Source organism: Lotus japonicus, chromosome 2, assembly GCF_012489685.1.
Source record: "Lotus japonicus ecotype B-129 chromosome 2, LjGifu_v1.2".
In the NCBI taxonomy this organism is placed as follows: Eukaryota; Viridiplantae; Streptophyta; class Magnoliopsida; order Fabales; family Fabaceae; genus Lotus; species Lotus japonicus.
Window position 1 is genome coordinate 72,142,056 of NC_080042.1, and position 27,032 is coordinate 72,169,087.

The window sequence follows — 27,032 nt, forward strand, 5'->3', positions numbered from 1 at the left end:
TCAGAGATCTATTCAATATATAGACCAACCTATCTTCATTCCAAGCTATTTTGGACCTGTTTGCAAGATATCTTTTTTGGTTTTGATTTTAAGTTGCTTTACAATATTCCATGTGATTTGAATGCTTTGTGTTTGTTTGTGAACACGTTAAAAAAATTGGTTTTTTAACTGTGTTGTGTTTAATGCTGCTAGGTCTCTTGATAAATCCAAACTTGCTTATAAGATTGTGTGTAAGAGAAGGGGAACATAGAAGCTTTCAAAAATCATACAAGAGAAAACAATGTCTGATGAAAGGAAGGAGATGACTCATTAAGAATTGAGATTCTTGCTACAGCCAACCCTGAATGAGAAGGGAGCTACTCATTGAAAGTGGTATTTTTCCTTAATTTTGTTGATATAAAAATCTACCAGTGGGCAAATATTCTGATTGTGTGCACGCATCAGTCTTCAGATGGCAAATCAAAACCTTTTTCCTTTTTTTTTTTCATTCTTTCTCATATGGAGTTGGGGAGATTTGTGAATTTTTTGCCCATTTCGGTTGACACTATGGGGAAAGGAAATCAAATGCACCTATGTGCCACTTAGTCACTTCAAGAACTACAAATGAAGGTGGAGAGAGGCTTTTTGATTCTTGGTTTTCAATGTAAGTTCTTCTAATGGGAGCTTTTACTAAACACCAATATTAAGATTTTATATTTATGGAGTTTTCAATGTAAGTCCTTCAGCAGTAGCTTACTTGATTTTTCTTCCCTTTTGGCAAAATTTGATGTAATTGACAGTATTTGTTGGGGAATTTTTACTTTCGCGGGTTGGCCTCTTCAAAGAGCACAGGAGTAAGGAGTTCAATAAGCAGGTACCACAGACCGGTCAAATCCAATTAATATTCAAAGAATTTCATTTTTCTATGATAAAGAGCTCACACATACAGGAAAATGATAGAGTGAAGAATGATGTTTTAAAACTAGTATCATTTTTATATTTTTTATTTTTGGCTCAATAAAAAAATTACAATCAAATTTTAGGTTCTTCCAAACTAAACTTTAGGTACATAATAAAAAAGTATTTATGACATTGTTATATTTAAAAGTAATATAGAATATCTATGCAATGTCCAAGTATGTGTACCAACCAAACTTTGATTAATAAGTCCAACGAGAAGTTGAAAATTCAAATCAATATCAATAAGAAAAATATTTATCAATCATATTTGGAAAATACAAAGAGAAATTGAAAAAAAACCGGTTTTCCACTTTCAATCATTAAAAATTAAAGATTTTATTGTTTTTGTAACAAATCCATAATTTTGATTTTTTTTATAGGCCTTAGTTTTGAAATTCAAAATTTAAATTTTACCTCCATCTACCGAGTGGCATATTTTAAATTCAAATTTTTTATTCATCTTGAAAATGCGCCAGCATTAGAATTCGAATAATTGGAGACTTGTCTTTTTTTTAAAAAAAATGAATGCTGTATAAAGTAATAAATTTTAATATTTATTTTATCATAAAATTTGAAATGCACCACCATTCAAATTTAGCTATTTAAAAGTTTATGTTTTTGTAAAAGTTTTAGTATTTCTTTATTTATTTATTTTTTAAAAAATAAATATTTTATTGATTAAAAAATGATACGTCAGCATTTCCATTAGTCAACTAACAGAGATGGACGTGTGAGCTTCAATCGACCGTTTTAGAAACATGAGGAAGCTTGACCGCACACGGGAGTATGTAGTTATATGTTTCTTGGGTAACTCACTTAGTGAGCTAAGGGAAATGAAGAGTATTGAAGGGTCAAGGTTCAAACCCTATAAAGGAACTAATTTACTAACAATTAACAACTAACAACAAACATGTACCTATAAAAAACTGTTTTTTTAGACTGAAAAAAAAAGTTATTTATACATTGCACAACATTGCATAGATACACACACTATATTTTATTTTTCTTGACTGTTCACCCCGTGCAGGGCACGGGCACGAATACTAGTTATCTAGGTAAACAATGTTAGGAGTTGCTCCTTAAAAAAACGTAACACGAAATTAATCAGCCGCCGATATAGGGGGAACTGCAATGGGTATGATTGCAAGAAATTCCAGTGGAGATGTTATGACTGTTGCTACTCACGGGCCCGTTGGCGCTCCTTCTTCCCTTGTGGCGGAGGCCATGGCGTTCCGGTGGTGTTTGTCTTTGGCTAGAGACCTTGGATTCTTTAGAGTGCTTCTTGAGACGGATTGTTTGCAACTCTTTGAGGCTTGGAAGCAGAACAAGCATGGTGCATCTTATTTATTTTCTGTTTTACATGGCTGTAGAGACTTAGTCTCATCTTTTATTTGTTTTGATTTATCTTTTGTTCGTCGTTCCGGTAACTCAGTAGCTGATTTCTTGGCAAAGAACTCCTCCAAGTTTCCCAACGTTGTTTGGCTTGAGGAGGTTCCGCCAGTTTTAGACCATTTGGTGGCTTCGAATGTACTAGCCTCTATGGCAATTTAATTTTAATATAATGTTATCCAGTTTCAAAAAAAAAAAATAGCCGCCGATATAACTTCACGACACACTTTGTATCAATAGCAATTCATGCTCGGGTGTCATTTGGACAGTTTTTTTTATTTATTTTCCGATATTGTCATTTCACACCTTGTGAAATCCTGATTGAATTAATATATCCATGACAGTATTTGTCACAAGACAATTTTGGTTGTTCCATCAAATTTTTTTTATCCCAAACTTAAGAGCATCATTACAATTGTAAACAAACTCTCAATTGACAATTGAATCACATTTGACATGCTTTAGTATCAAGTCCTTTCTAAACATAACTTTTCCAAAACAATACTTTCAGCGTACTACACCCCGAATGTAAGAGTACATCATTTAAAAGTCCCCCATCTTAGACATTACCTCTGATGAACACAACATCATAACCAAGTCATCATGCTTAGTAGCCACAACATGACCCACGCCATATTACGCCCACAAGCCCCACATAGGAGTACCTCATTCCAAAATCTCCCATCTGAGGCACTACCTCCAATGAGTGTGGCACTAGGGCTAAGTCGCCATGCTTAGTATCTTCAACAAGACCCATGCCAAATTACACCCACCGAGCCCATAACGTAGGGGTATCTCTTTTAAAGTCCCTCGTCTATGCATTGCCTCCATGAGTGTGACACCAGGATAGTCACAATTCTTAGTACATTCAACATGACTCACACTAGATTACGTTCACCAAACCCGAGACATAAAATTACCTTTTTTCAAAGTCCCTCGTTCAACGTGCTACCTTCTACGAGCACGACACTAAAGCTAAGTCACAGTGCTTAGTACCTTCTTATAAAAAAAAGCAATGCTTAGTACCTTTGACAATACTCATGTCGAATTACTCCCAGCGGGTCTCAGGTATAAGAGTGCCTCATTTCAAAGTCCTCCCATTTGAGGCACTGCATTAGATGCGTGTGACATTAAGACCAAGTCACAATGTTTAGTACCTTCAACATGTCCCACACCAGACTACACCCATCGACCCCTGGGTGCAAGAGTACCTCATTTCAAAGTCCCTCGTTCGAGACACTGCCTCCAATGAGCGCAACACCAGGGCCAAGTCACAGTGTTTAGTATGTCCACCGGGACCCGCGTCGGATTATGCCGACTAGACACCAAACGTAGAAGTACCTCATTTCAAAGTCTCACGTCCGAGGCACCGCTTTGATGAGCTCGACACCTAGCAGATAGATTGCACCAGTAGACTACACCCATCCTCACGGTCGACCATCAACTCTGATACCATTGTCATAAATTGCACAATAGAAAAATATATCAAGAATACAATCGCAACATAATAGTTTAATGTGAAAAGCTCTAAAATAAAAGAAAAACCACCATCATTATCTTATACTGGCAACCAAAGAAACCGTATGGAAATTTTTACAACACACATACTTTTCTCTCTATCATCCAAATGCAGACTTTACTGCGCTCGCACTTTTCAAAACAAATGTCTAAACTACATCTCACAGATGAAGCTCACTAGTATCTTTACCTAAAACCAATTGGTAACATTAAACCCCAGAGGAAGATCTCACTATCTCCTAGCCTTTACCATAACTATCATCACAAGTCTCACCTGAGATAGTGATAAAGAAATCAACTAAAAGAAACCTAGCTAAAAGTTGGGCTCACTTGGATCATGTAAACCAATTCAACTTGGGCACCTTTTCCCACCTCTCTCCCTCACTGTCTACTTCCAGGAAAAAGCTCACCACCCTCCTTTCCGTTGCATATTCCAGAATCTCATGATGTCGATGACCATGACTAACCACGTGTCATATCAGCAAAAAAATAACGACACTTTGTTTGTTCTCACAACAATATATAGTATATATGTCGTGACGCCACAGAATATGAAAGCTCTCTCTAAAAAAATCATTAATTAACAATATCTGTTATAGATTTTTAAATATAATTTTAGTATATTCTCTATTATTATTTTTTTGTTACACAGGAAGATGCATATTCTCTATTATTAAATTAATTAATAATAGATACTGTTAAAAAACTTAATTAACTACATATGGGTCTTATTAAATAAAAAATTAAACTAGTTTTTTTCGTAAGCCGACCTACATGAAACTACTCATATTTATCTAACGTTAAGTAGATAAATCTCTTTAAATAAATACTTCTCCGTATGCACGGTTTAAACACTGGATTAATGCGGGTTTAATTCCTGGAGGAAGTGTATGTTATGAATTACACAGTGAGTCACTATTATCGACGTTGAATATCCGAGAAAAAAATTCACTAATTGTAAAATCATGTAAAAAGCATGTTGAATTAAACAAATTTCATTTTCTCCCTGAAGTTGAGCTTGCTTTACTTTATAGGAGGAGTCACAGTATTCTTCACTCAACACAACAGTGTCCATAAATTTCTCACATCCTTCTCTCGTGTGCATTTTCTCTCCCGGAATGCGCGGGGATTCAGTTACAGCGATGCGGTTCCGTCGCTGATTTCGCGCGTTCGCCACATTGAACCGCGAAAAGCGAGGTGGTTGCAACTCGAAACTCGAAACTTCAAAGCGTGAGTGAATCGCAGCACTGTGTCAGTTCATTCGTTCATTCGCGTCGAGATGGTGGTGGCGGAGAAGGTCAAGATTGGCGTCTGTGTAATGGAAAAGAAGGTGAAATGTGGCCCCGAGGTTCACTCTTTCTTTCTGCTCCACCCTCCAGCGTTTTCTCTCATTTTCATTTGCTTCTGGTTTTCTTTTTTGAGTTATCGGTTCGGTTACGGTGGTTTGCGGTGGCGGTGAGGTGGTCGGAGGAATGTGTGTGATCGGTGGCTCTGTTTTGGTGTACTCACTTTCTGGATTGTATTTTTGCAGGTTTTTTCGGCGCCTATGGGGCAGATTTTTGACAGATTACAAGCGTTTGGTGAATTCGAGGTAGGTAATGGTTTATCGCAGTTGATTTGGAATTAGATTGTTCATGAATGGAAACTGTAGAGTTTGGATTATTCAATTTCTTCCATAATGTGCAAAATCTTATGCAGTTTAGTCCATGCTTTTGTTTTTGAGTTTAATAGTCCTGCAAGTTTTACATATTTTATATTATATATATATATATGTGTGTATGTATAATTGTATATATATAATTGCATGTATATAGAGAGAATGTATAAATCCACTGAAATAACAGAGTTGGTCCATTATGGTTTTGCTTTCCATTTTTCATCCTTAATATTATATTTATTTGTAGGTCATACATTTTGGTGACAAGGTGATCCTTGAAGATCCAATAGAGAGGTACTGTGCTTACTGCTTAATTGCAATAGCTGGAAACTTGCTCGAACTCTGCAATTTTGGTGAACAACATTTGTGGTTTATAATTACTAGTGAAAATATATCAAGTAAAAAATTAAGCCGGATATCAAACTAAACGTGCTCTTGGTTTTGCAATTTTCTTTCGGAGAAAATGACGGTGTGCCTCTGATAGCGTTTGTTTTATAATCTTGTCTGTTTTAGATAGATAAGTGTGAGCAGTGAGCAGTGAGCACTGATGTTGCTTTACAGCTCCAATTCAGATTTTTCAAACTCATGCTTCTAAATTCACTGCTTAAGTTAGGAGTTTAATTTCTTCCAATTAAGGTGAAGATTGAGTAGTTTGTGATGTGGCAGGATGATATATGTTTGCACTTGGAATATATGAGTTATAGCTGGATTATTTTTATTTTTGTCAATGTCATTTCTGAATAATAAGTTCAAATATTATGTGATTTCAGCTGGCCAGTTTGTGATTGTTTGATTGCTTTCTATTCGTCTGGATATCCCCTTGCAAAGGCTGAGGCATATGCTGCTTTAAGGAAGTAAGCTTGTTTATTTAACAACTATTTTTTATTCATATCTTATGTATTTTATTAGGAATCAGCTTATGTATCGGATAAGGTAATCAAAATGTGATTATGCAATTCTAAGATGTTGTGGAAATACTTATAGGCCTATGATCAATTATACCCATGATGGTAAATAGCTGATATAACATCAAAGTGCAGTATGGTAACTTTTTGACAATCACCTTCTGAAAAAGGAAAAAAGGAAAACTTTGTTGGAAAAAAACAAAGCTTTGTTCTTTTTGACAATCATTTTGTGCTTTGCTCGTGGATGTTTTGAGGGGATTTCTATAATTGAAATGGAAATTGAAGAGATTGAACTGCTTCTCTGTTTTTAGAGCAGCTTTGGGATGTTATTTTTCTTTTTCATGAGGGTTATTCATCTATCCTCAGATGTAATTTCTCTTTTTCGAACATTATATTCTTTTATACTAGGAATTGTTTTTGGTATTGTTTACATGGAGAAGATGCAATGAGGGACGATGGGTTGATTGTAACTTGTAATCAATTCAGTAGGGGGGGGGGGTAGTGCTGCAGCCCACGGAGGTCCGTCATAGTGCGGTCCAAAGAAGGGTCGGACCCATTACGGTCCTTTTGTAAGCAGCCTTACCTTGCATTTTCTGAGGCTGATTCCACAAATCGAACTCATTACCTCATAGTCACATGGTAGCAAGTCCATGGTGGTAGTTGGTATGCAAGTCCGTCCTTTAACCTGGAGATGGGATGTGATATTGAATATTGCTGGCTGCCAAAATTTGTGATCCTATCGAAGTTATGTTTGATAAAACTGACTAATTTAGTGCTAAAAGTTAGAAATTAAGCACTGACTTGTATCATTTCAAGTTAACAATTAATTACCAATTAGAAGTAAACTTGATTTTACTTAATTACACATTAACAATTAACAGCAGAGCATGATTAAGCCTTGATAAAATCACGCTTAACATTACAAACTCATTTTTGGGAGCTCGCACTCCCCCAACATGCTACCTAACTTCTAGGAAGATTTTAAATCTCCAGTGTATCATTGAGCATTGATACACTATTGGTTTTCCTTCACCTTCTTCCCCCTGGGTGGTTCTCATAATACTGAATCTAAGAATATGAGGAAACAGTTTTTTTCCCAAATTTAATTGGCTGTACTGAGTCATTCTTATTTAATTGGCTTGTAGAATCATTGGTCTATTACTCAAATTTACAGTGAACTTCTTCTGTTTTTATTGGTTTCTGGTTTTCAGACAGTGGTAAAACTCACTAAAAATGTGCATTCTAGAATAATTTCATAAGAAGATAATCTCTCCTTTTCAAATACATTCATTTGTTGTTTTTGTGGTATAGTTTCTTAGAATTTTTGGATGAGAAGGTTTATAGATCTAAAGACTACTCATGCAATGTAATCCAGGCCTTTTCTTGTAAATGAGCTGGAGCCCCAATACCTTCTTCATGACCGAAGGAAAGTATATGAGGTAAGTGGGATCAATTTCTGTTTACCGTTTTCTTCTTCTTTTTGTTGTGTTCTACATTCTATGTAAAAATCAAATGTGACGGGGCCTTTTTTTTTGCTTGTATGCTTTGTAATGTACTATCTGGATGTAGCAAACAACACTGGTCCTTCACATGTTACAAATCATGGGTTTCTCTTCAAGGGACTGGCCTGATCTGTTTGCTTTTGTTCATTAGAAATTTGATTATTATGTGTCGTTTATAGTGTGAAGCCGCCAAGACATGAAAAACTTCAATTTGAGTTTGTGATTGGTTTCAAGTGTTGCTTAGGAGGGAGAAAGAAAAATGAAAAAAAAAGAAAGTATTTTTTAAAACGGTCTTGGACTGTTCTGTCTGTCTGTCATTTCTATCCCTCTCCCCAGCATGTTCATTTAAACATGGTGAAAGTCCTATTTTGCTTTTTCTTGGTGATTGTGAATATATGACCAATTACAGTCAAAATACTTTATGCTATTTCTGTTATGATATATAATGTTTTAATCATGTTCCATTTCGGGCTTTAAGCGTCTTGAAATGTTTGGAATTCCTGTTCCAAGATATGCCCTTGTAATTAGGGAATCCCCTTACCAACAACTGGATTACTTTATTGAGGAAGAAGATTTTGTTGAGGTTCATGGTATGCGATTTTGGAAGCCATTTGTGGAGAAGCCTGTTGATGGTAAGCTTGTTTCTTGTATACCATAGTGAAACTCTTTAATTTGCTACTTGTTTCTTTGAGTTGATTGCTACAAACTACAAAATCACTGATATATGTCATGGACATTGCATTGGCTTGATTTCATGAGAATAATAATTTGGGGGTGAACCAGTGAAGTTCTTTATTGTTTTTATTTCTATTGACCTTATTTGTACCATGGAGTATGAGTGCAAACACAAGATATGCAAAGCGGAGCTACAAATACTCAGAAAATATAAATGAAAAATATAAATTTCTAGCACAAACAGTTGGGAATACCTAGCTAGCGTTCACACTTCATACGTGATAGCTGACATGGTGTACCATGTAAATAATTGTTCATCATTATCTTGTTTAGTATATAAGAAGTGTTAAAAGGATAATATAATGATGAGGAGTGCTAGAAAGACACCCTGGTTGTATTCTTCACATCTGATTATTCGTAAAATTGTACTTTTAGTATTAACTTTGAACTATTTAGAGATTCTAGACCTTTGGTTTAAAATGATTTTAGAGGAAAAACCATTGAAAAAGACCTAGATATAAAATGGGCTTTCCTGTAACTTTGTTTTTGACGGAATACAATGACTTTAGCTGATCCATCTATTGTTATTGTTGGTAAAATGAAAATTCCATATTAGACTGCCTTGATCTTCCTTTTACTAATTTATCATTACTATGGAGCTTAAGGTGAACTGCAATTATGAACCTTAGATAATATGATGGGAATTGGAATACAGGTTGAAACTGTTTGCATCATGCTACTCTGTTGGCATAAGCATAACTTACGACTATATTGGCATTTACTTCTTAAAGTACTAAAGCAGGTTTTGCTACTTCTGAGTGAAGTTAGCTAGTATCATTTCTTGTTTTATCATATAATAAATGAATGGAGGTTATATTCTCAAACTTTCCCTTATTGTGAAAATATTATTGGATTTTACATGCGCACAGCCGCACACACCCAATCGAAAGTATATTTTCTCAAATTTGGTAATAACTGTTATTTTTGTGCCTTTGTGAAGCTGATAATCACAGTATAATGATATATTATCCCAGTTCGGCCGGTGGAGGTATGAAGGAATTATTCAGGAAGGTGAGCTTTAGGCTGAAAACTCACTCTCCATAAGTAGACGGACCACGGATGCAAAATAGTACTGTTAACATGAAATGTCCTAGAGGACATTCTTTTTCCAACGGACTTGTTGAAAAAGGTCGTGACAATACTGTTTTGGTCACTGTACCTTCCTATGTAACCAACAGGGGTGAATTTTTGTTAGCTCTAATCAATGTAATAGGCATCAACCTATTATCTTTTTAAGTGGGCGGGTTGACTGGGTTGGGATATTCATGTGCTATTTCCGGTGATTATATTGCTAAACAATATTTAGAAAACACATATTCTATGTTATAAATATAAATCAAAAATATTTCTCAGCCTTCGCCTTAGTAACTTGAGCGTCAAATAGATTATTCTTCAACAAGCTTTGTAATAATTTCTGGTTTTCCTTACTTTCTTTCCTTACTTGGTCTCTGTATTCGGTATTGTATAATCTTAGGTTGGCAATAGGTCCAGTGAGTTTCATCCGGATGTGAGAAGAGTGAGGCTTGAAGGCTCCTATATTTATGAGGAATTTATGCCAACTGGAGGGACAGATGTTAAGGTTTGGCCGTTTTGAGATTTATGTTGCCCAGTGTTATTTTATTTTTTTGAAATACTTTTTAATGGATTTGGAATGATTCTGTCTTGTTTCTTCATACTTTTAACCATAGGTGTATACGGTAGGTCCTGAATATGCCCATGCTGAGGCAAGGAAGTCTCCTGTTGTTGATGGTGTTGTTATGAGAAATCCTGATGGGAAGGAAGTAAGTCGCAACATCTCATCTATTCGGTATCTTTTCCGGTTATCGTTGTGATCTACATTATGTTTGTCCTTGCCTGTCCATTTAGTATTACGAGATGATCATTTTATCAGTTGATACTATGGAAAGATAAAGTCTTCTTAGCTATCGCATTATTTTCTGTCAAAACCTCTGGTTTGAAGTTTTGCTGCTTTAAATCTTTGATTTTAATATAAATGTCAAACAACCAATTATCCCAAAAGCTTAATCTGTTGGGTATGGGCACCTGAATGGTTTTATATTATCTTCTAACACGCCCTCTCACGCAAGAGCCCACTTGGGCTTGAAGTGTGAATAATGCACAGGCCCACCTACCATGTGCTTAAATTCCATTTTTTATTAGATAATGAGGGCGGCAAGGATCGAACTCTAGACCGCTTGGTCACAGAGGCTTTGATACCATGTCAAAAAACCAATTATCCCAAAAGCTTAAGCTACTGGGTAAGGGCCACCTGAATGATTTTATATTATATTCTAACAAGAAAGATTAGATGATTTGGTTTCACCTTGTTGCGTTACTTTTCTTATTTTGGAAATATAGATAAAAATCAATTTTGGTCGGACCATTTCTTGTGTTGGAAATATGCTTAAAATTTGTCAAGTCAACGAAAGTACGAAACACTAAAAGGAAAAATCTTTTTAATATTATTCACTAAACCAATCTGTATATAAGTGATTATAATTTATAGGCGTATGCCAATAAGGAAAATAAATGTGAAATCTTTCCTAATAAAGAAGAAATAGGACAACTATTCTATCCTAAAGTGGTGCTATTTGCATTATTTACAACACTTTCTCTAAGCAGAAGGATATCAGTCATTCTTAGCTTGCAAGTAAGTTCTTGGAATCGTTCAATTGACAAGCCCTTGGTCAATACATCGACTAGCTGGAGCCTATAGGACTCTAGGAAGAAAATATGATGTTACTATCAAACCACTATGCCACTACTCCTTAATGAAGTGGAGAATGGGAAGGTGAAATCTGGTTGGTGTAAAATAAAGTGACTTGAGATCAGAGTATGCTGGAATTGTGTGTTTAAAATCTAAATCAGACCACACATGGGGGTATATGTATGCTAATTAGTTAGTAGTGTTGATTACCGTCATAATTAGTATTGTTTCTCTGTTAGAACAGAAATTGACTCTACAGATGCACATTAATTGCCAAAATAGTTCAAACAGTGGAACAGAAAGGCTTTGATTTCACTTCTTGTAGCTTGCTGAAGGGTAGGAAATTACTTTGAACTAACTTTTATACTACAAGAGTGGTCAAACTTTGAGTGAAACATAAATAAATCTCTACTTTCAGCCGTCTGACATTTTGTTGTACCAAACAAATGTGATTTAACTTAATTCTAATTCATCAGGAAAGCCTGAACCTTGCTTTTTAGATTTTCTGTAGTATACCAGGAACCAGCCTCGCCTTTGCTCTTTTGAGTGTCTTTGAATGTGTAACTTGGTTTTTCTTTTCCGCTTTTGTTTGTAATTGTTAGTAACTGTTTACTTTCTAAACAAGTGAACATCCAATAGTCATTTTAGTCATAGATTTTAAGTGGATTTATAAAAAGAAGTAAGAACAAACATCTACCATTCAGAACTAGGCTAGAATCTTGCTTGAAACAGTAATTTTGACTTTCATGGTGAAGCATATTAATAATCTCGTTTGGCAGGTTAGGTATCCAGTGTTACTGACTCCCGCTGAGAAGGAAATGGCAAGAAAGGTCTGCATTGCATTCAAGCAAGCGGTATGTTGTTTGAAGTGGTAACTTCATGTTACTAAAAGATACTGTTTTTTTTTAATGTGTAGTGTGATTATCTTCTTAAAAAGGGCATCTGGCTCCTTCTTTATTCAGTTACAATTTTTTTTTTGTTCAATTTCTGGACTGATTGGTAATCCTAGTGTATATTGAAGTATTGGTATTTCGTACTGTGAAACTGCCATTCCGTCTTGCCAAATGCCAATGGTCTTATTTATATTTCCCAATATATGTGTGTAAGGGCTTTCTTTCATTGCTGTAGATTTAATTGGAAATATTATAGCTCTTACTTTTACATTTCTAAGGAAATACTAAGTGAGCATTTAATATTCTACTTTTTGACTTTATCTGAAGTTTCGAGTCCCTGGACTTGATCCTGGGATCTAACTATTATGGTAGGTAAGATGTAGTTTTGTGAAACAAGTTTGCACAATGTTTTCTGTATTGAAGTTTAACGCATGTGATATTTTGCTAATAAGGTTTGAAATGGCTCATTGTTTGTGACTAAAAGAAAATAATTGTCTGTTACTCTTCTTGTCTTGGTGTAAATTTTCTTGTTGTATGCAGGTTTGTGGATTTGATCTCTTGAGAAGTGAGGGACGCTCATATGTTTGTGATGTGAATGGATGGAGCTTTGTTAAAAACTCACACAAGTAACTCTTTGTAATTATTAGATTTTTGGCTGTGCTTGGTTTTCAATATTGGTAGCATGGTTCAAATTACATAATTAGTTGTTCACTTTCTTTCTAGTAATTAGAGAATCTTAGGATGGCCTCTTGTTGGGTAGAATCCTTAACATATATTGGAAAAGGAAGACTATAATACTTTAAGAATGTTAATGATACTGTGAATGATCAGCCGGAACTTCCTACTATCATAACCGATTTGAATTAGGTTTTAGAATTCTATTATCTGATCCCATCACATAAATCCCAATATGCTAAAAGCAACATTTCTTATGGTTGTGATTTTGATTAATATGCAAATCTGGTTGGTCTCAGGATAAGAATGTTGCAAAATATTACTCCTATATTTATCCAGGGAATCAGATCTAATATAATATTTTCTATGAATAATAGTTTGATCACAAGAATACCTGCAATCTATTTATGGAATGTGTAGCGCATTACACTCAGCGAAATGAGTGGCAGAAATAAAATGCTTCCAATTCAAATGTTAAAGCAGTAGTGATATTAAGCAAGGCTAGATTTGATTTATGCTACTAGCAATTCCTCCTTGGTAGGAGATTGGTAAGAATCACGACACTAATGCTTCGGGCATTTCCTTGTCTTTTAAATGGGGTTCTCGTGCTAAACTTTTGTCCAACCAAAGTTAAACCCAAAGGAAGATATTTTGAAGAGGTATCTAGGTAAACAAGTCTTTAAAGGGTCTCTTTGTCTCTTATATACACTGCTTATGATTTCACAATGCATATTAAACAACATAAATGTCTCTAAGCTACATATTAAGTATTGAGTTTCCTTTTTTGCGTTTTATTCATTGATGATTACATAGTGATGAAAACTACTTCAGGAAGAAAAATTCCACTTTTGCGTTGTACTGTAACAACTGACAAGGATTAGAAATTTTAAATTCTTTTGCATGTTGTCACACCACAAAATAAAAAAAAAATGAAAAGAACACACATCACACATCTTTAAGGAAATTGATGTTATATTTTTTATTGTGCGTTGTTTGTTTCTCAACATGTTTATTCTGGTGATAAACACATTATTTACCCTTGATGCTACTAAAGGTATTATGATGATTCTGCCTGTGTGCTGCGGAAGATGTTTTTAGATGCAAAAGCACCTCATCTTTCTTCGGTGATTCCACCAACTTTGCCGTGGAAAGAAAATGAGCTAGTTCAACTTTCTGAGCCACTAACTCGTCAGGGTAGTGGTATTAATGGCTCTTTTGGAGAATCTGAGGAGCTACGTTGCGTAATAGCTGTAATTCGTCAGTATGTTCTATTCTATTTTTTATTCTATAATTTCAATGTGATATTATTTCCTATATACTCTTCTCTTTTGGCAGTGGTGATAGAACCCCTAAACAGAAGGTGAAGTTAAAAGTTACTGAGGAAAAGCTGCTTGATTTATTGTTAAAATATAATGGTGGCCGACCTAGATCAGAGGTAATGCTAAATGGTAGTGTTTCAGTAAAATTATATTACATTTTATTTGAGATACTTATTTCTTAACCTTCTATGGATGATCAAATGTTCTTTTGTTTATAGACAAAACTTAAAAGTGCTGTTCAGCTGCAAGATCTGTTAGATGCCACACGAATGCTGGTTCCTCGCACCGGGTATTTAACCTGCATAAGCTTCAATTTTGGTCGTATTAGTCTCACATGTATTGTAAAGCATGAGTTTTGAATTTATTATATCTTGGTATTCTATTTAGACCAGATCATGAAAGTGATAGTGAAGCTGAAGATATTGAGCATGCTGAAAAGCTCCGTCAAGTTAAAGCAGTTCTTGAGGAGGTTATGAATTCTCCTGACAGTGTTTCTTGTATAATACTATGCGTCATTTTTTGTTTTGTTATAAAGTCACTAGTAATTAACGTTTAAAAATAAATTAATGTAGAGCATAAACTCAGTTTTTCATCCCACTCCTGTGTTAGAAATAATAATTTAAACCATTCATGTGCCCTTACCCAACAGCTTAAGCTTTTGGGATAATTGGTTGTTTGACATAGTATCAGAGCCTCTATGACTAAGTGGTCTAGTGTTCGATTCCGCCACCCCCAATTCTTCTAATAAATAGTTGAATTTCAGCATGTGGTAGGTGGGCTTATGCATTATCCACGCTTCAAACCCGAAGGGCTCTTGCGCGAGGGGGCGTGTTAGAAATAAAAATATAGAACCATTCATGTGACCCTTACCCAACAACTTAAGCTTTTGTGATAATTGATTCTTTGACACTCTGCATTAAATTATACCTATATTTTATTGGGTTTGTTTTTAGATGTGGTTTGAAATTTCAGTTCTATATTAGCTGTAATCATTATGGAGTTTGGAATGTGTACTCTTCTGAGATAAAGGAAAATCTATTGGTTAAGCTTTTTGGCTAAATGCACTGTCTTCCTGCATGGCTGTAGATTAGGCAGGAAGAAGGAAACTGAAGTATATCTTCCTACATGGGCTGTTGAAATTAAAAATATTGATGCTGTTTCTCTTTTAAGCATGATAACTTGCTAAACCATGGGGAAAAACCAAATACCCCACTCCCATATCTACATACACCATCCCAGATCGGGTATCTTCCAAAACTACCCTCAGGAGTTTTAAGCTTCCACAATCTAAAATGGGATGCTATTTTTATTTTTTACGTTCTGCAATCCAAAATGCGGAATCTAAATTTACAAATCACATTCCGCAATCTCCTATTTATGGCATACAAATTCACGAACTTTAGTACTGCAGTCTTATTTGCGGTGTAGTGAAATTACATATCGCAAATTTATTTGCTGTACAATAAAATTACATTCCGTAATCATATTTGCGGTACAATAAAATTACATTCCGCAATCTTATTTGCGGTACTTTGAAATTACATTCGCAATCTTATTTGCGGTAGCTTAGACTTTTTTCAAAAAGTGGGGATGGTGTATGTGGGGGTGGGGGTGGGGCATATAGTTTCTGCCTAAACAAGATAGCATATACTCCTGGGTGGATCCTTTTAAAGCCTGAATAATTGCAGTCTTGATTTTTTCTTTTAATTGAAAGGTTTGAGGTTTCATTTGTTTGCATTTTCTCCTCATTGTCATTTATCAGGGAGGACATTTCTCTGGCATATATAGGAAGGTTCAATTAAAGCCACTAAAGTGGGCCAAAGTGACAAAAAGCAATGGTGAAGTTGAAGAACGACCCGTTGAAGCTCTTATGGTTCTTAAATACGGTGGTGTTCTTACGCATGCTGGCAGAAAGCAGGTTCAGATTAAGAGACATATAAAAGAATTGTTTCTACTGAGACTTTGACTGTATTGCTATTATTGTTGAAAATAAATAGGAAATTTTCATATATAATCTTTCCCAGTTGTGTTAATTACTTTCTTTTTGCAGGCTGAAGAACTGGGAAGATATTTCAGGAATAAAATGTATCCAGGTAAATTTCAATTAGCTATTCTTCAGATAAATGTCATAAATTTAGTTTTCAATTTCTTTTATGTGCTAAACATGTTTCTGGAATTTATTCTCATGTAACCAGCTGTAAATGCAAAAGCAGCGTTATGATAGGATAACAAGATTGTTGGTTGTGATTGCACTGAGTAGCTTTTCTAAATTTTTAGATTGGTTTTTTCTAAAATTTATTTGTTGTGTTCTCATCGGTACTATGAATGTGTGCTTTATAAAGTTTCTTCTTCCCCATCACATTTCCCCAAAAAAATTCTGTTAGCATATCTTGAAAGTTGAAATGGTTTGGTTTTAGGTTAGTTTAGACAGCCTTAAGTAGCCTTGTATCTCGCATTCTTATATTATGTAGCATCTACTTGAAGTGGCCTGTACTCTGTATGATAAAAGCAAATCTTTTTTGTGGTTTAAAATTGCAGGGGAAGGTACTGGGCTGCTTCGTCTCCATAGTACATACCGTCATGATCTCAAGATTTACAGCTCTGATGAGGGTCGTGTGCAGGTATGCTCTAAGTTGCACTCTCCTTGCCAACATATCATAAGAAGGCTTTGTGCGCGGGGGGGGGGGGGGGTAGCTCACTTGGTGGGCTAAGGGAAATGAAGGGATTTTCAAACCCTGGCGAAGGAACTAATTTACTAACAATTAACAACTAACATTTGCCTATCCAAAAAAAAAAAAGAAGGCTTTGATCTTTCTTCTTGTTTCATGCCTAGATCGTTAATAAGCCTAATTTATCCTTTGACATCATATGTTAGTCAATTTTTCATGGCTTGTGTTGACAGATGTCTGCAGCTGGTTTTGCCAAAGGTCTCCTTGACCTAGAAGGGCAGCTAACACCAATTCTGGTTTGTGTTTTTTCCCTGAGAAATTATTTAAATCAATTTTTTTGGTTTATGTTTGACTGATCTGGTGGTCTTCTTTTAAAGGTTTCCCTTGTTAGCAAGGACTCCTCAATGTTGGATGGGCTTGAGAATGCGAGTGTTGAAATGGAAGAAGCCAAGGTTTTTAATCTCTTTAGTTATTGTATTGCCTGCCTTCTATGTTATAGACATGTCAATGGTTGTTAATATTGATTGTGGTTGGAAACTTAAGGGCATATTTAGTTTGAGAAAAAGATTCCATTTCATTTTTTAATTACAAAAATGACAACTTGATTTCAATTTTGTCTCTTGTTTTCAACAATTTGTATAGAAAACACTATTAACAATAAATGAACAGAAAACAAATATTTGAAAACAAGAAACAAAGTGGAAACAATTTGGTAGTGTTGCACGTAAAATTGAAAGCATGAAATTAAAATTGAGCACATCTCATGCAAAACAAGCCCTAAAGAGATTTATTGCTCAAATATAAGGTAGTGTTTGGCATGTGGATAAATAAAAACAGAATAACTTATTTTGTTCTGTTCTCTTTGGCTCCACCATTTTAATTGGGGCCAAAAAGTACCACTTATCTCATCTTAAGTCCTATTTTGGTTTGCTTGTAATATGCACCAAATATATAACACAACCTATATGTTCTGTTGTGTCTTGTCTTAATCTGTTTACAAAATGCTACTTAAGAGATGGATGGATACTTGAATCTGTAGTGGTTTCTTTTTTATTCTACATCAACTACTGCATTGAATTTCTTCACAACCAACAAAGTTGAACAACAAATTTGGATAGGTTTTTTAATAATCATTTTGTGTTATGAAGGAGGTAGATAATACTAGCCGGCAATAGGAGAATCAAAATGGCATACCTTACCTTTGCTGGAGAGTTTAGTCAACTTTGGTCAACAATTTTGTATATGTTGATTTCTTTGCGGCTGAATAAAACTATTTTTCCAGTATGTGTTTGAGAACATATTACCAAACATGCAATCATATCTAAAAAACTATATGGTGAATTGCTTAACATGAAAATTATTTTATTATAAAGTCTTTTTGAAGCATACAATTCAGTCGCTTGTTTTGGAATGTTGAGGAGAAAATAATTTGTATCGAAGAATTATGCTGAAGTTTAAGGGCTAAATCCAGAAAGTAGTCGGAGAGAAAAAAATTGAAAATAGGAGTTCAACTGGGCTGCATGGAAATAGTTTTAAGAGATCGACAGTGTGTGTGGGAAGGAATTCCAATGAAAAACTTTGGCATTATAGGCATTATAAATTTATAATAACATTAACACCACAAAACCAAATTTGAAATAAATTATAAAAAATAAGCCAAGCTTGATAAATGTTTTGATTGATTTGACATATATAATACTGTGTTCAATAATTGGGACTTTGTCTCAAATAATTTGCTGGCAAACAGGCTAATCTGTAGGCCACATGTTAGAGTATAATACAAAACCATTAAAGTGGCCCTTACCCAACAGCTTAAGCTTTTGGGATTAAGTGGTTGTCTCACATGGTATCAGAGCCTCTATGACCGAAAGGTCTAGAGTTCGATCCTTGCTCCTCTCACTTTCTAATAAAAAAGTGGAATTTAATTAAGCACATGGTAGGTGGGCCTGTGCCTTAATCCACGCTTCAAGCCCAAAAGCTTAAGCTGTTGGGTAAGGGCCACTTTAATGGTTTTATATTATACTCTAACATGCCCCCTCACGCAAGAGCCCTTTGGGCTTGAAGCGTGGATTAAGGCACAGGCCCACCTACCATGTGCTTAATTAAATTCCACTTTTTAATTAGAAAGTGAGAGGAGCAAGGATCGAACTCTAGACCTTTCAGTCATAGAGGCTCTGATACCATGTGAGACAACCACTTAATCCCAAAAGCTTAAGCTGTTGGGTAAGGGCCACTTTAATGGTTTTATATTATACTCTAACACCACAAAATGGCGAGTCCGAATTACTTACAGTTGGTGTCTAGTGATTATGCATTTAATAACTCTTTTATCTAGTAAGACTTGGGTATCACTGGAAGCCTGATATACCTTTTATTTTAGGCTCGATTGAATGAGATTATTACCTCCAGTACAAAGACAGATGATGTCAATGAATCACCTGAATTTCCTTGGATGGTTGATGGAGCCGGATTGCCTCCCAATGCATCGGAATTACTTCCCGAGTTGGTAATGTTCTTTAATGTAACTTTTAATTATAGTTCCTTAAACCATTTCCATTGTGATTTGGAAGGCTGGATAAAATGCACTTCCAGAATTAGGGAAATTAATGTATTTCTCTGAATGTGTTTACTTTATTTTAGGATTTCCATGTTTAGCTCTTCAAAGCTTGTTTCTGCATTTATTGAGTTAACCAAAACTTTTTATAATTAATCTCAATGTGATTGATTTTCTTGTTTTGGTATGAAAGTTTTTATATTTGTTGTTTCCTGTATATCTATTATTTCTTGATTGTGGCTCACTAAAGATTTATTTATAGATTGGTAATGATATCATTTCCAAACTTTGTTGTGGCATAAGTTGTTGCAAAATTAAATGTTTCTTGCTAAATGCAAATGGTGAGGTAGATAAGTGGCATACGAATCAAGTTAAAGGCAATGGATGGCAGGATAGGCATAGCCTGACGATAAGATGTGGGATTAGTATTTTCGTTTTTTTTCACCAAAATAATATACAATGTCGCATTGAACTTTTGACTATGAGAAACAATTCATTGGTTTTAAATGCATTAATAACATTTAAGACTGAAAAGATATTATCTAGGAACATTTGCACCATGAATGTACCATCTCAAAAGCTTAAGCTATTAGGTGAAGACACCTGAATAGGTTTAAATTATATGTCCAACTTCTCCCCCTTTTCTCACACAATATCCCTTTGAGCTTGAACTGTGGACAATGCATAAGTCCGCATACCTTGTGGTTAAATTTTAATTTTTATTATTAGAATGAGGACGGCAAGGATCAAACAATAGACCACTTAGTTATGGAGACTTTGACCAGGTGGTTTAGAGATCGATCTTTCTAATAGAACGTTAAATCTCAGCACAATAGTGGGTGAGCCTGTGTATTGTCCATACCCCACTCTTCAAGCCCAATGGACTATTGCGTGAGGGGGTGTGTTAGAAATATAATATAAAATGTTTTCACCTACACAACAGCCTAAGCTTTTGTGATAGCTGATTTATGACAGTTTTCAATTTTACTATAATGTTAAACTGTTATTGTGACAATGCAACTAAAGCTAGTCTAGCAAAACTGCAGATTGAGAATCTCTTATTTATTTCTTACTTTTGCCCCTATGGGTATACATTATCTATAGGTAAGGTTGACAAAGAAGGTTACTGAACAAGTACGAGTACTTGCAAAAGATGAAAATGAGCAACTTACAGAAAGAAGTTTATATGATGTAATTCCTCCATATGACCAAGCAAAAGCTCTTGGCAAAACAAATATAGATGTTGACCGGATAGCTGCTGGATTACCTTGCGGCAGTGAGGGATTTCTATTGATGTATGCTCGTTGGAAAAAGCTTGAAAGGGAATTGTATAATGAACGCAAGGAGTAAGTTTTTCCATCTTTTGGCTTAATGATATTGCTTTTCTTTTACGTATTTTATGTCTGATATTAGATGTTCTTAGAATTGGAATGCTATTAATAGTAATACATGAGAAACACTACTTACATACATGCCCAAAATCACATCTGAATTTTTCAAAACTAGATATTTCTTTCTGGAGAAGTTAAAACTCGTCACATACTATTGTCTTTTAGTTTATAACGATGTTATTTATATCTCTCCTTAATCCATGGTTGATGTTATTATTAATTCTTAAATACATCCATCTTCAATTAAATTATCTCACTAAATTATTTTTCTTCTTTTTAGTTGTATTTGTAGCACATTAAGAAACTGAAAAAAATGCTTCTAATTAGCATTATGGCTTTCCTTTTATGAATCAAAACTGCTTTTAAATATTTCAATTGAAATTTTCCCATGACAATTTCATTGACACTGTCACGAATTCCTGTGTTGCTTGAGTAGCCAATGGGCCTCTCCAGTTTTCTGGTTGTGTATGTAATAGATTAGCATACAAACTGATGATGTGTTTCTTGCACAGGCGCTTTGATATCACCCAAATTCCTGATGTTTATGATTCATGCAAGTAAGTTACCTTTTAGATAATGTTTTTATGATAATTTAGTAGCTCATTTCCAACTCTGCCATATATATCCAACGTTGGAAATAAGGTGATTGTAAAAAAAATTCATGGGTGTCAATTTTTGGGAGCTTGTACATAGATTTCAAAGGGAAATCTTATATTCCAGTAGACTTCTTTTTTTGATATGATAATAGTATTGAACTTTATTTTTGCTTTTACTTTCCTGTCACCCTTCTTGGATTCTTGTATCAGGGAGCTAAGAGCTCAACTTATTCGGCTAAATGTGGCAAATTTTTTAAAAGATATAAGAAAAGACGAACCAAGGCATATGATCTTCATATTCAATTACATGATAAATGTTCAATTATTGTTGTTAAATCATTAATGTTACTATAATGACAATAACAAGGCCTTATAATAAACACATGAATTTTAACTAGGCAGCAAGCTTTAAATGTGAAAGTATTATTTGAGGAAGACTCACCTGTTGAGCTATGATCAACCAAAACACTTTAACCCCTTTTATTATATGTACCTGTTCATCAGTATCTGTTATGTGGAGAAGTTAAACCTATACCTTTGAGTTTGAGGCAAAAACTGGAGGCTTCATTGAATTATGTAATTTTATTCTTTTTTTAATGATAAGTTTATGTTGACTTACATTTTACAGGTATGATCTCTTGCACAATGCACATCTTAACCTAGAAGGACTTGATGAGCTTTTCAAAGTTGCTCAGGTATGTAAAACTGTGTTAGCAAGAATTCTGCTCAAGTAAAATTAATTGTACTTGTATTAGACACAGATTGACAAGGAACAATATGAAACCACTTGACATACTCCTAAAGTATACTTGTTGGTGACTCCTTAGTGGTGATGCGATGTCATTTGGTTGTTCAAATTTCATACTGTGCTAGAAAAATGCTCCTGTTTTGGGTTTTGTGGATCACATAGATCACCTTCTATTTGGACATAGAGTTGTCTCTCATGTACTGCTGTACCCTTTTTTGAAATAAAATACTATTATAACTGTCCAGTGTGAGCGCTCATCTCATCCAATAAACCTATCTCAATCAAATTTTGAACAGTATTTTGGGCTTAACCTTTTTTAAGTCATAACTATTGCTTGCAAAAATAAAACCCCTTTTTGTACTACTTTCCTCTATTTATTTATCAACTATGAGTGCTTGGTCCAATCTCTTTGCTTTCCTAATTGCTCTACCAATATATTTGCAGATGCTTGCTGATGGTGTAATTCCAAATGAATATGGAATTAATCCAAAGCAGAAACTGAAGATTGGCTCAAAGGTAAATGTTTGTAATGAGACTTCCAAATTTCATTTAACATCACAAATCTTTAAGCAGCTATCCTAACTTCCCTTCTGCATAATATTTTATTCGGTATACTTAATCCACTGCAAAATCTTAGAATCAGCCACCGAAGCCAAGAAGTCTAAACTTAAACTATATCATCAGCATTGCTACCTCCCAAAACAATCTCATCCAAATTGATATTAGTAGTAGAAACACTTTCAAACCTTCAACAACGGTAAATCATAATGTTTTGTCAATCTTGGGGAATTGATCAAATTTGAAACTTCAAAATATGTTTCACAAACTGCTAAAGCAAGAAAAAATTGAATCTCTAGTATATGTTAAGCAAAAGAATCTGTTTCTATATAACTTCTGGTAATTGGAGAACGCCTCATAAAAGGTTCAACATCTGTTTCTATGAGGGTTATACTTATAGCCATTCCATGTTGCTGCCACTTGATTATAAGATTAGTAGCCCCATGATTTTCCAAATTCATATTATAGCGACATTTATGATTTAAATGCTACCATCCTCTGATCCCAAAAAGAAGAAACAACTGCATCGTGGGATAAGAATTTTTAAACTGTATGTGATAAGAACCTTGGGAGAACCACACCACAAAAGCTAGCTGTTGTAGTTGGAGAGCCCAAGGCCTTATAAACCCCACATTAGAATCCCATACTTCCAATGTGGGACTCAAGTCCCATACCTTGCAATGGGGTCCTAACATCCCACCACGCTCCGCAGCCCCGGCGCCCACGCGGGCTGGCTGTGCACTAGCCCCACGACTAGTCCCGGGCGAACACTGCAATGCCGGCGTCACCACCCGCGCCGCTCGTTTGCAGCTCAGAGACATGGTGGAAGGCTCTGATACCATTGATAAGAACCTTGGGAGAACCACACCACAAAAGCTAGCTGTTGTAGTTGGAGAGCCCAAGGCCTTATAAACCCCACATTAGAATCCCATACTTCCAATGTGGGACTCAAGTCCCATACCTTGCAATGGGGTCCTAACAGTATGCTAGGCTAAGGATCTTTATTACTTTTTCTTTAGAGCAAATAATTTAACATTTATTTCTCAAATTAAATGCACTGTTTCTACATGTGCACTCAAACTTATAGCCACCTGATTAATTTGTTTTTACTATTTCAATTCAGATAGCTCGTCGGTTACTGGGAAAACTTTTAATTGATCTGAGGAACACTCGTGAAGAAGCTATTACTGTTGCTGAGCTAAAGAATAACCAAGACAATAATTCATTATCTGTAAAAATTGAAAAGGAAGATGCAGAGGCCAAGTCAAAAATGTTCTATAAGAATGATGAAACACGAAAATCCAGCATGAGCGATAAATCAATGGACCAGGATGATGATGACGATAAAGAGACCAAATACCGTTTAGATCCCAAGTGAATATCAAGACCTCATGATTTTCTCCATTACTATGATATGTTCTAATCTTTTTATTTTCCACCAGGTATGCAAATGTGAAGACACCTAATCGTCATGTGCGAACACGCCTATACTTCACATCAGTGAGTGCAGTATTGTGCTATTAAAACCATGTCTGGATATTTACTTCTCTTTCTTGCGAGTGATTTAACTAGGGTAAACATTAACTGGTATTTAAATAAGCAAGTGTAAGCTCATTGTAATTTTATTTTTACCGAGAATCCACTGTAATTTTCCCAAAAAAAAATCACTATATTGGTTGGGGACCCTGGTTGTTAAAAATTGAGATATTTATGTTAGTTTTTGAGGAATTAAGACTTGTCTAGTTTTTTACCAAATGATCCAATTATATTAATATAACTTTTGTAAGTATGCTTAACTATATAGCATTTATACTTGGTTCAAATTTACTTTACCAATCCTTGTATGGGCTCAAAATCTTCATATAATTAAATTAAATTTTCAAACCAATGTATATTAGGCCTTTGCAGTGTTCAAGCTTTAAGCCTAAAGGGATCTTACTGAGGGGCGTGTAAGTGTTAGATATATAAAATCATTCTTGGGGTATTACCTCATGGTTAAGCTTTTAGGAAAACTGGCATTTGACTCCTTCATTGGTGAAATTTCACCTATTTTCATTCAAGCTCTATTTTCTTTATACAATGGTGGCTACTGATGCAAAAATGTTGCCAAAGATGTTTCAAGTATTTGTTCTGAAATTCTGTCATTGACATTCTTAAGCATAATTTTCATTTTATAAGTCCCTTTGAAAGAATCTGTTCAATTGAAGTTGTTCGGTTCATATTGTATTGATTATATTTTATCTTAAACAGAAAAAATAGAACAAAGCTCTTATGTAAGAACTGGTTTTAAATGTTCAAATTATATTGAATCCTCAATCACAAAATCCATTTATCTAAACAGGCGCATGCAAACAGCCTGATTCATAGAATTTTTCTGAAAATATGATTTTGACGCTCTTTTACTTGCCTTATTTTGTTGACAGGAATCCCATATCCATTCTCTCGTAAATGTTCTTCGATATTGTAATTTGGATGAATCTCTTCAAGGAGAAGAGAGTCTTGTTTGTCATAATGCTCTAGAGCGACTGTGTAAAACTAAAGAGCTTGACTATATGAGTCACATTGTGCTGAGGATGTTCGAAAATACTGAGGTTGGTCATTTAACATTAGACTTTGGTCATTTAACATTAGACTTACTAGTTTCTTACTATACTCTTAAGTTTTCAGCATTAAATGAATTGGTTATGTCATTACAGTTCCGTATTTGCAGTACTTGGGAACTGATCCTAAGAGTAAAGTTCTCAATATCATGACAGTCATAACTGTTTGTCTTGAGTTATGTAATGTGTAAATTATATATTCTATATTAGTCTTTATTGAACTTCCTTTTGACTTTAAAATCGCAGGTGGCTTTAGAAGATCCTAAAAGGTACCGCATAGAGCTGACCTTCAGCCGTGGTGCCGATTTATCCCCCTTGGAGGTAATTATATCCCATGAAATATATTTTGTCTAAGAAAACTTGACTAAGGGGTTTGAACTCTTTTCATGTGCTAGACTAAGAGAGCCAAATGATAAAATTTGTCCTACCAACAACCTCATACTCAAGGAATATCAGTGAATATGCTGTTTGTACATGGTGAACTTGTTTTTCAGTAGCTAATTTTGTTCTGACATTGTTGGCAGAAGAATAATAGAGAGGGGGCTACATCATTGCATCAGGAGCACACATTGCCTATTATGGGTCCAGAGAGACTGCAAGAAATAGGATCATATCTAACACTAGAAACTATGGAGAAAATGATTCGCTCATTTGCCATGCCTGCAGAAGACTTTCCACCAGCAACACCTGCAGGATTTTCTGGCTATTTCTCAAAAGGCGTTCTTGAGCGTCTGGTCAACCTTTGGCCTTTCCATAAGAATGCCTAATGGAATATAGTAAGCTTGAAAATATTCTTTCTCCCTCTCCTTTAATCTGTCCTTTCTCATTTTATTCAAGGTAATTAGGGGAAATCTTGATCATCCAAAGTGAGCCTTGAGCTCCTGCGGAAATTTTTTTGGACCTAACATTTCTCAACAGCCAACCTATAAGGTCGATCATAGAAAGTATGAGTAGTTCTATTCTTTATTCTTGATTCAAATGAATAAGTACTAATAAATTGCTACCACCACAATAATTTGTAACATGTGTTATATATGGTGCATTTTTGGGAAATAGAATCGATTTTTTTCAATAACAAGATGGGCAGCTGATCTCTATGATTTCTTAGAATCAATTTTGGTTTAAAGAAGCCACTCTGTAGCTTTTAGAAAATAGAATTGATTCTTAAGGGGTGATCTCTATGTAAATAGCCTGTTTGGATGCGTACCAGAGATCACTTATTATTTAGTGCTCTTTTTAGTAGATAAGTTCTGATAAGTGCCCTCCTAGATTTGTAATATATAAATTATGGAATGCTGCCTCTTAGGCAGTTACGCCGCCATTTCATCAATAGTATATTGTTCTTTTTTGTCTCAATAATATATATTGTTCTTATGATGCCATTGCTAACGTGTCTTTCTCTCCGTTCATGTTTCCAAATCATAGAATGACAAATGTAAGAGCATAAAGCCAAAAAAATCCTTTCCATCCACTTAAGTATTCTTTCTCTATGATTTTATTTAATTTAATTAGTGTCCCCGAAAGATAGCTCAAGTAGTAAGAGCTAGGAAGACAAGGGTTGGGTGGGATGAAGGGTGAAGGGTCCCGGGTTCGAACCCGGAGGAGAGACTAATTTACTAACATTTCTAACAACTAACATTTGCCTATAAAAAAAAATTAATTTAATTAGTAATTATT

At 34.9% G+C, this 27,032-nt stretch overlaps 1 protein-coding gene across 6 annotated transcripts; it reads left to right on the forward strand.

Moving 5' to 3' along the window:
• Positions 1–4,882: 4,882 nt before the first annotated feature.
• On the forward strand, positions 4,883–26,709 carry LOC130739324 (inositol hexakisphosphate and diphosphoinositol-pentakisphosphate kinase VIP2-like). 6 transcript variants are annotated; one of them, XM_057591586.1, is made up of 30 exons: positions 4,886–5,194; positions 5,378–5,437; positions 5,751–5,797; positions 6,274–6,357; positions 7,784–7,847; positions 8,389–8,542; positions 9,586–9,656; positions 10,120–10,224; positions 10,334–10,426; positions 12,132–12,206; positions 12,786–12,871; positions 13,975–14,181; positions 14,256–14,355; positions 14,458–14,528; positions 14,627–14,708; positions 16,002–16,157; positions 16,290–16,332; positions 16,778–16,860; positions 17,142–17,204; positions 17,286–17,360; positions 19,289–19,414; positions 20,567–20,808; positions 21,366–21,410; positions 22,078–22,144; positions 22,642–22,713; positions 23,879–24,129; positions 24,198–24,255; positions 25,179–25,346; positions 25,602–25,676; positions 25,883–26,709. In XM_057591586.1, exons 1-30 carry the CDS (start codon positions 5,126–5,128, stop codon positions 26,120–26,122), a joined length of 3,132 nt encoding a protein of 1,043 aa, XP_057447569.1. In that variant the 5' UTR covers positions 4,886–5,125; the 3' UTR covers positions 26,123–26,709. The 6 variants fall into 6 exon arrangements, 5 of the variants coding, with proteins under 5 accessions (XP_057447569.1, XP_057447568.1, XP_057447571.1 ...); XM_057591585.1 differs by having other exon boundaries at positions 4,887–5,194; positions 25,880–26,708; XM_057591588.1 differs by having other exon boundaries at positions 4,887–5,176; positions 25,883–26,708.
• Positions 26,710–27,032: the final 323 nt, after the last annotated feature.

Excerpts from the sequence above, each read along its gene's own strand:
- LOC130739324 (XM_057591585.1), top strand. The coding sequence starts at position 5,126 with ATGGTGGTGGCGGAGAAGGTCAAGATTGGCGTCTGTGTAATGGAAAAG. Across the intron at positions 19,415-20,566 it reads CGGAATTACTTCCCGAGTTG|GTAAGGTTGACAAAGAAGGT; the intron begins GTAATGTTCTTT and ends CATTATCTATAG. Across the intron at positions 22,714-23,878 it reads AACTGAAGATTGGCTCAAAG|ATAGCTCGTCGGTTACTGGG; the intron begins GTAAATGTTTGT and ends ATTTCAATTCAG.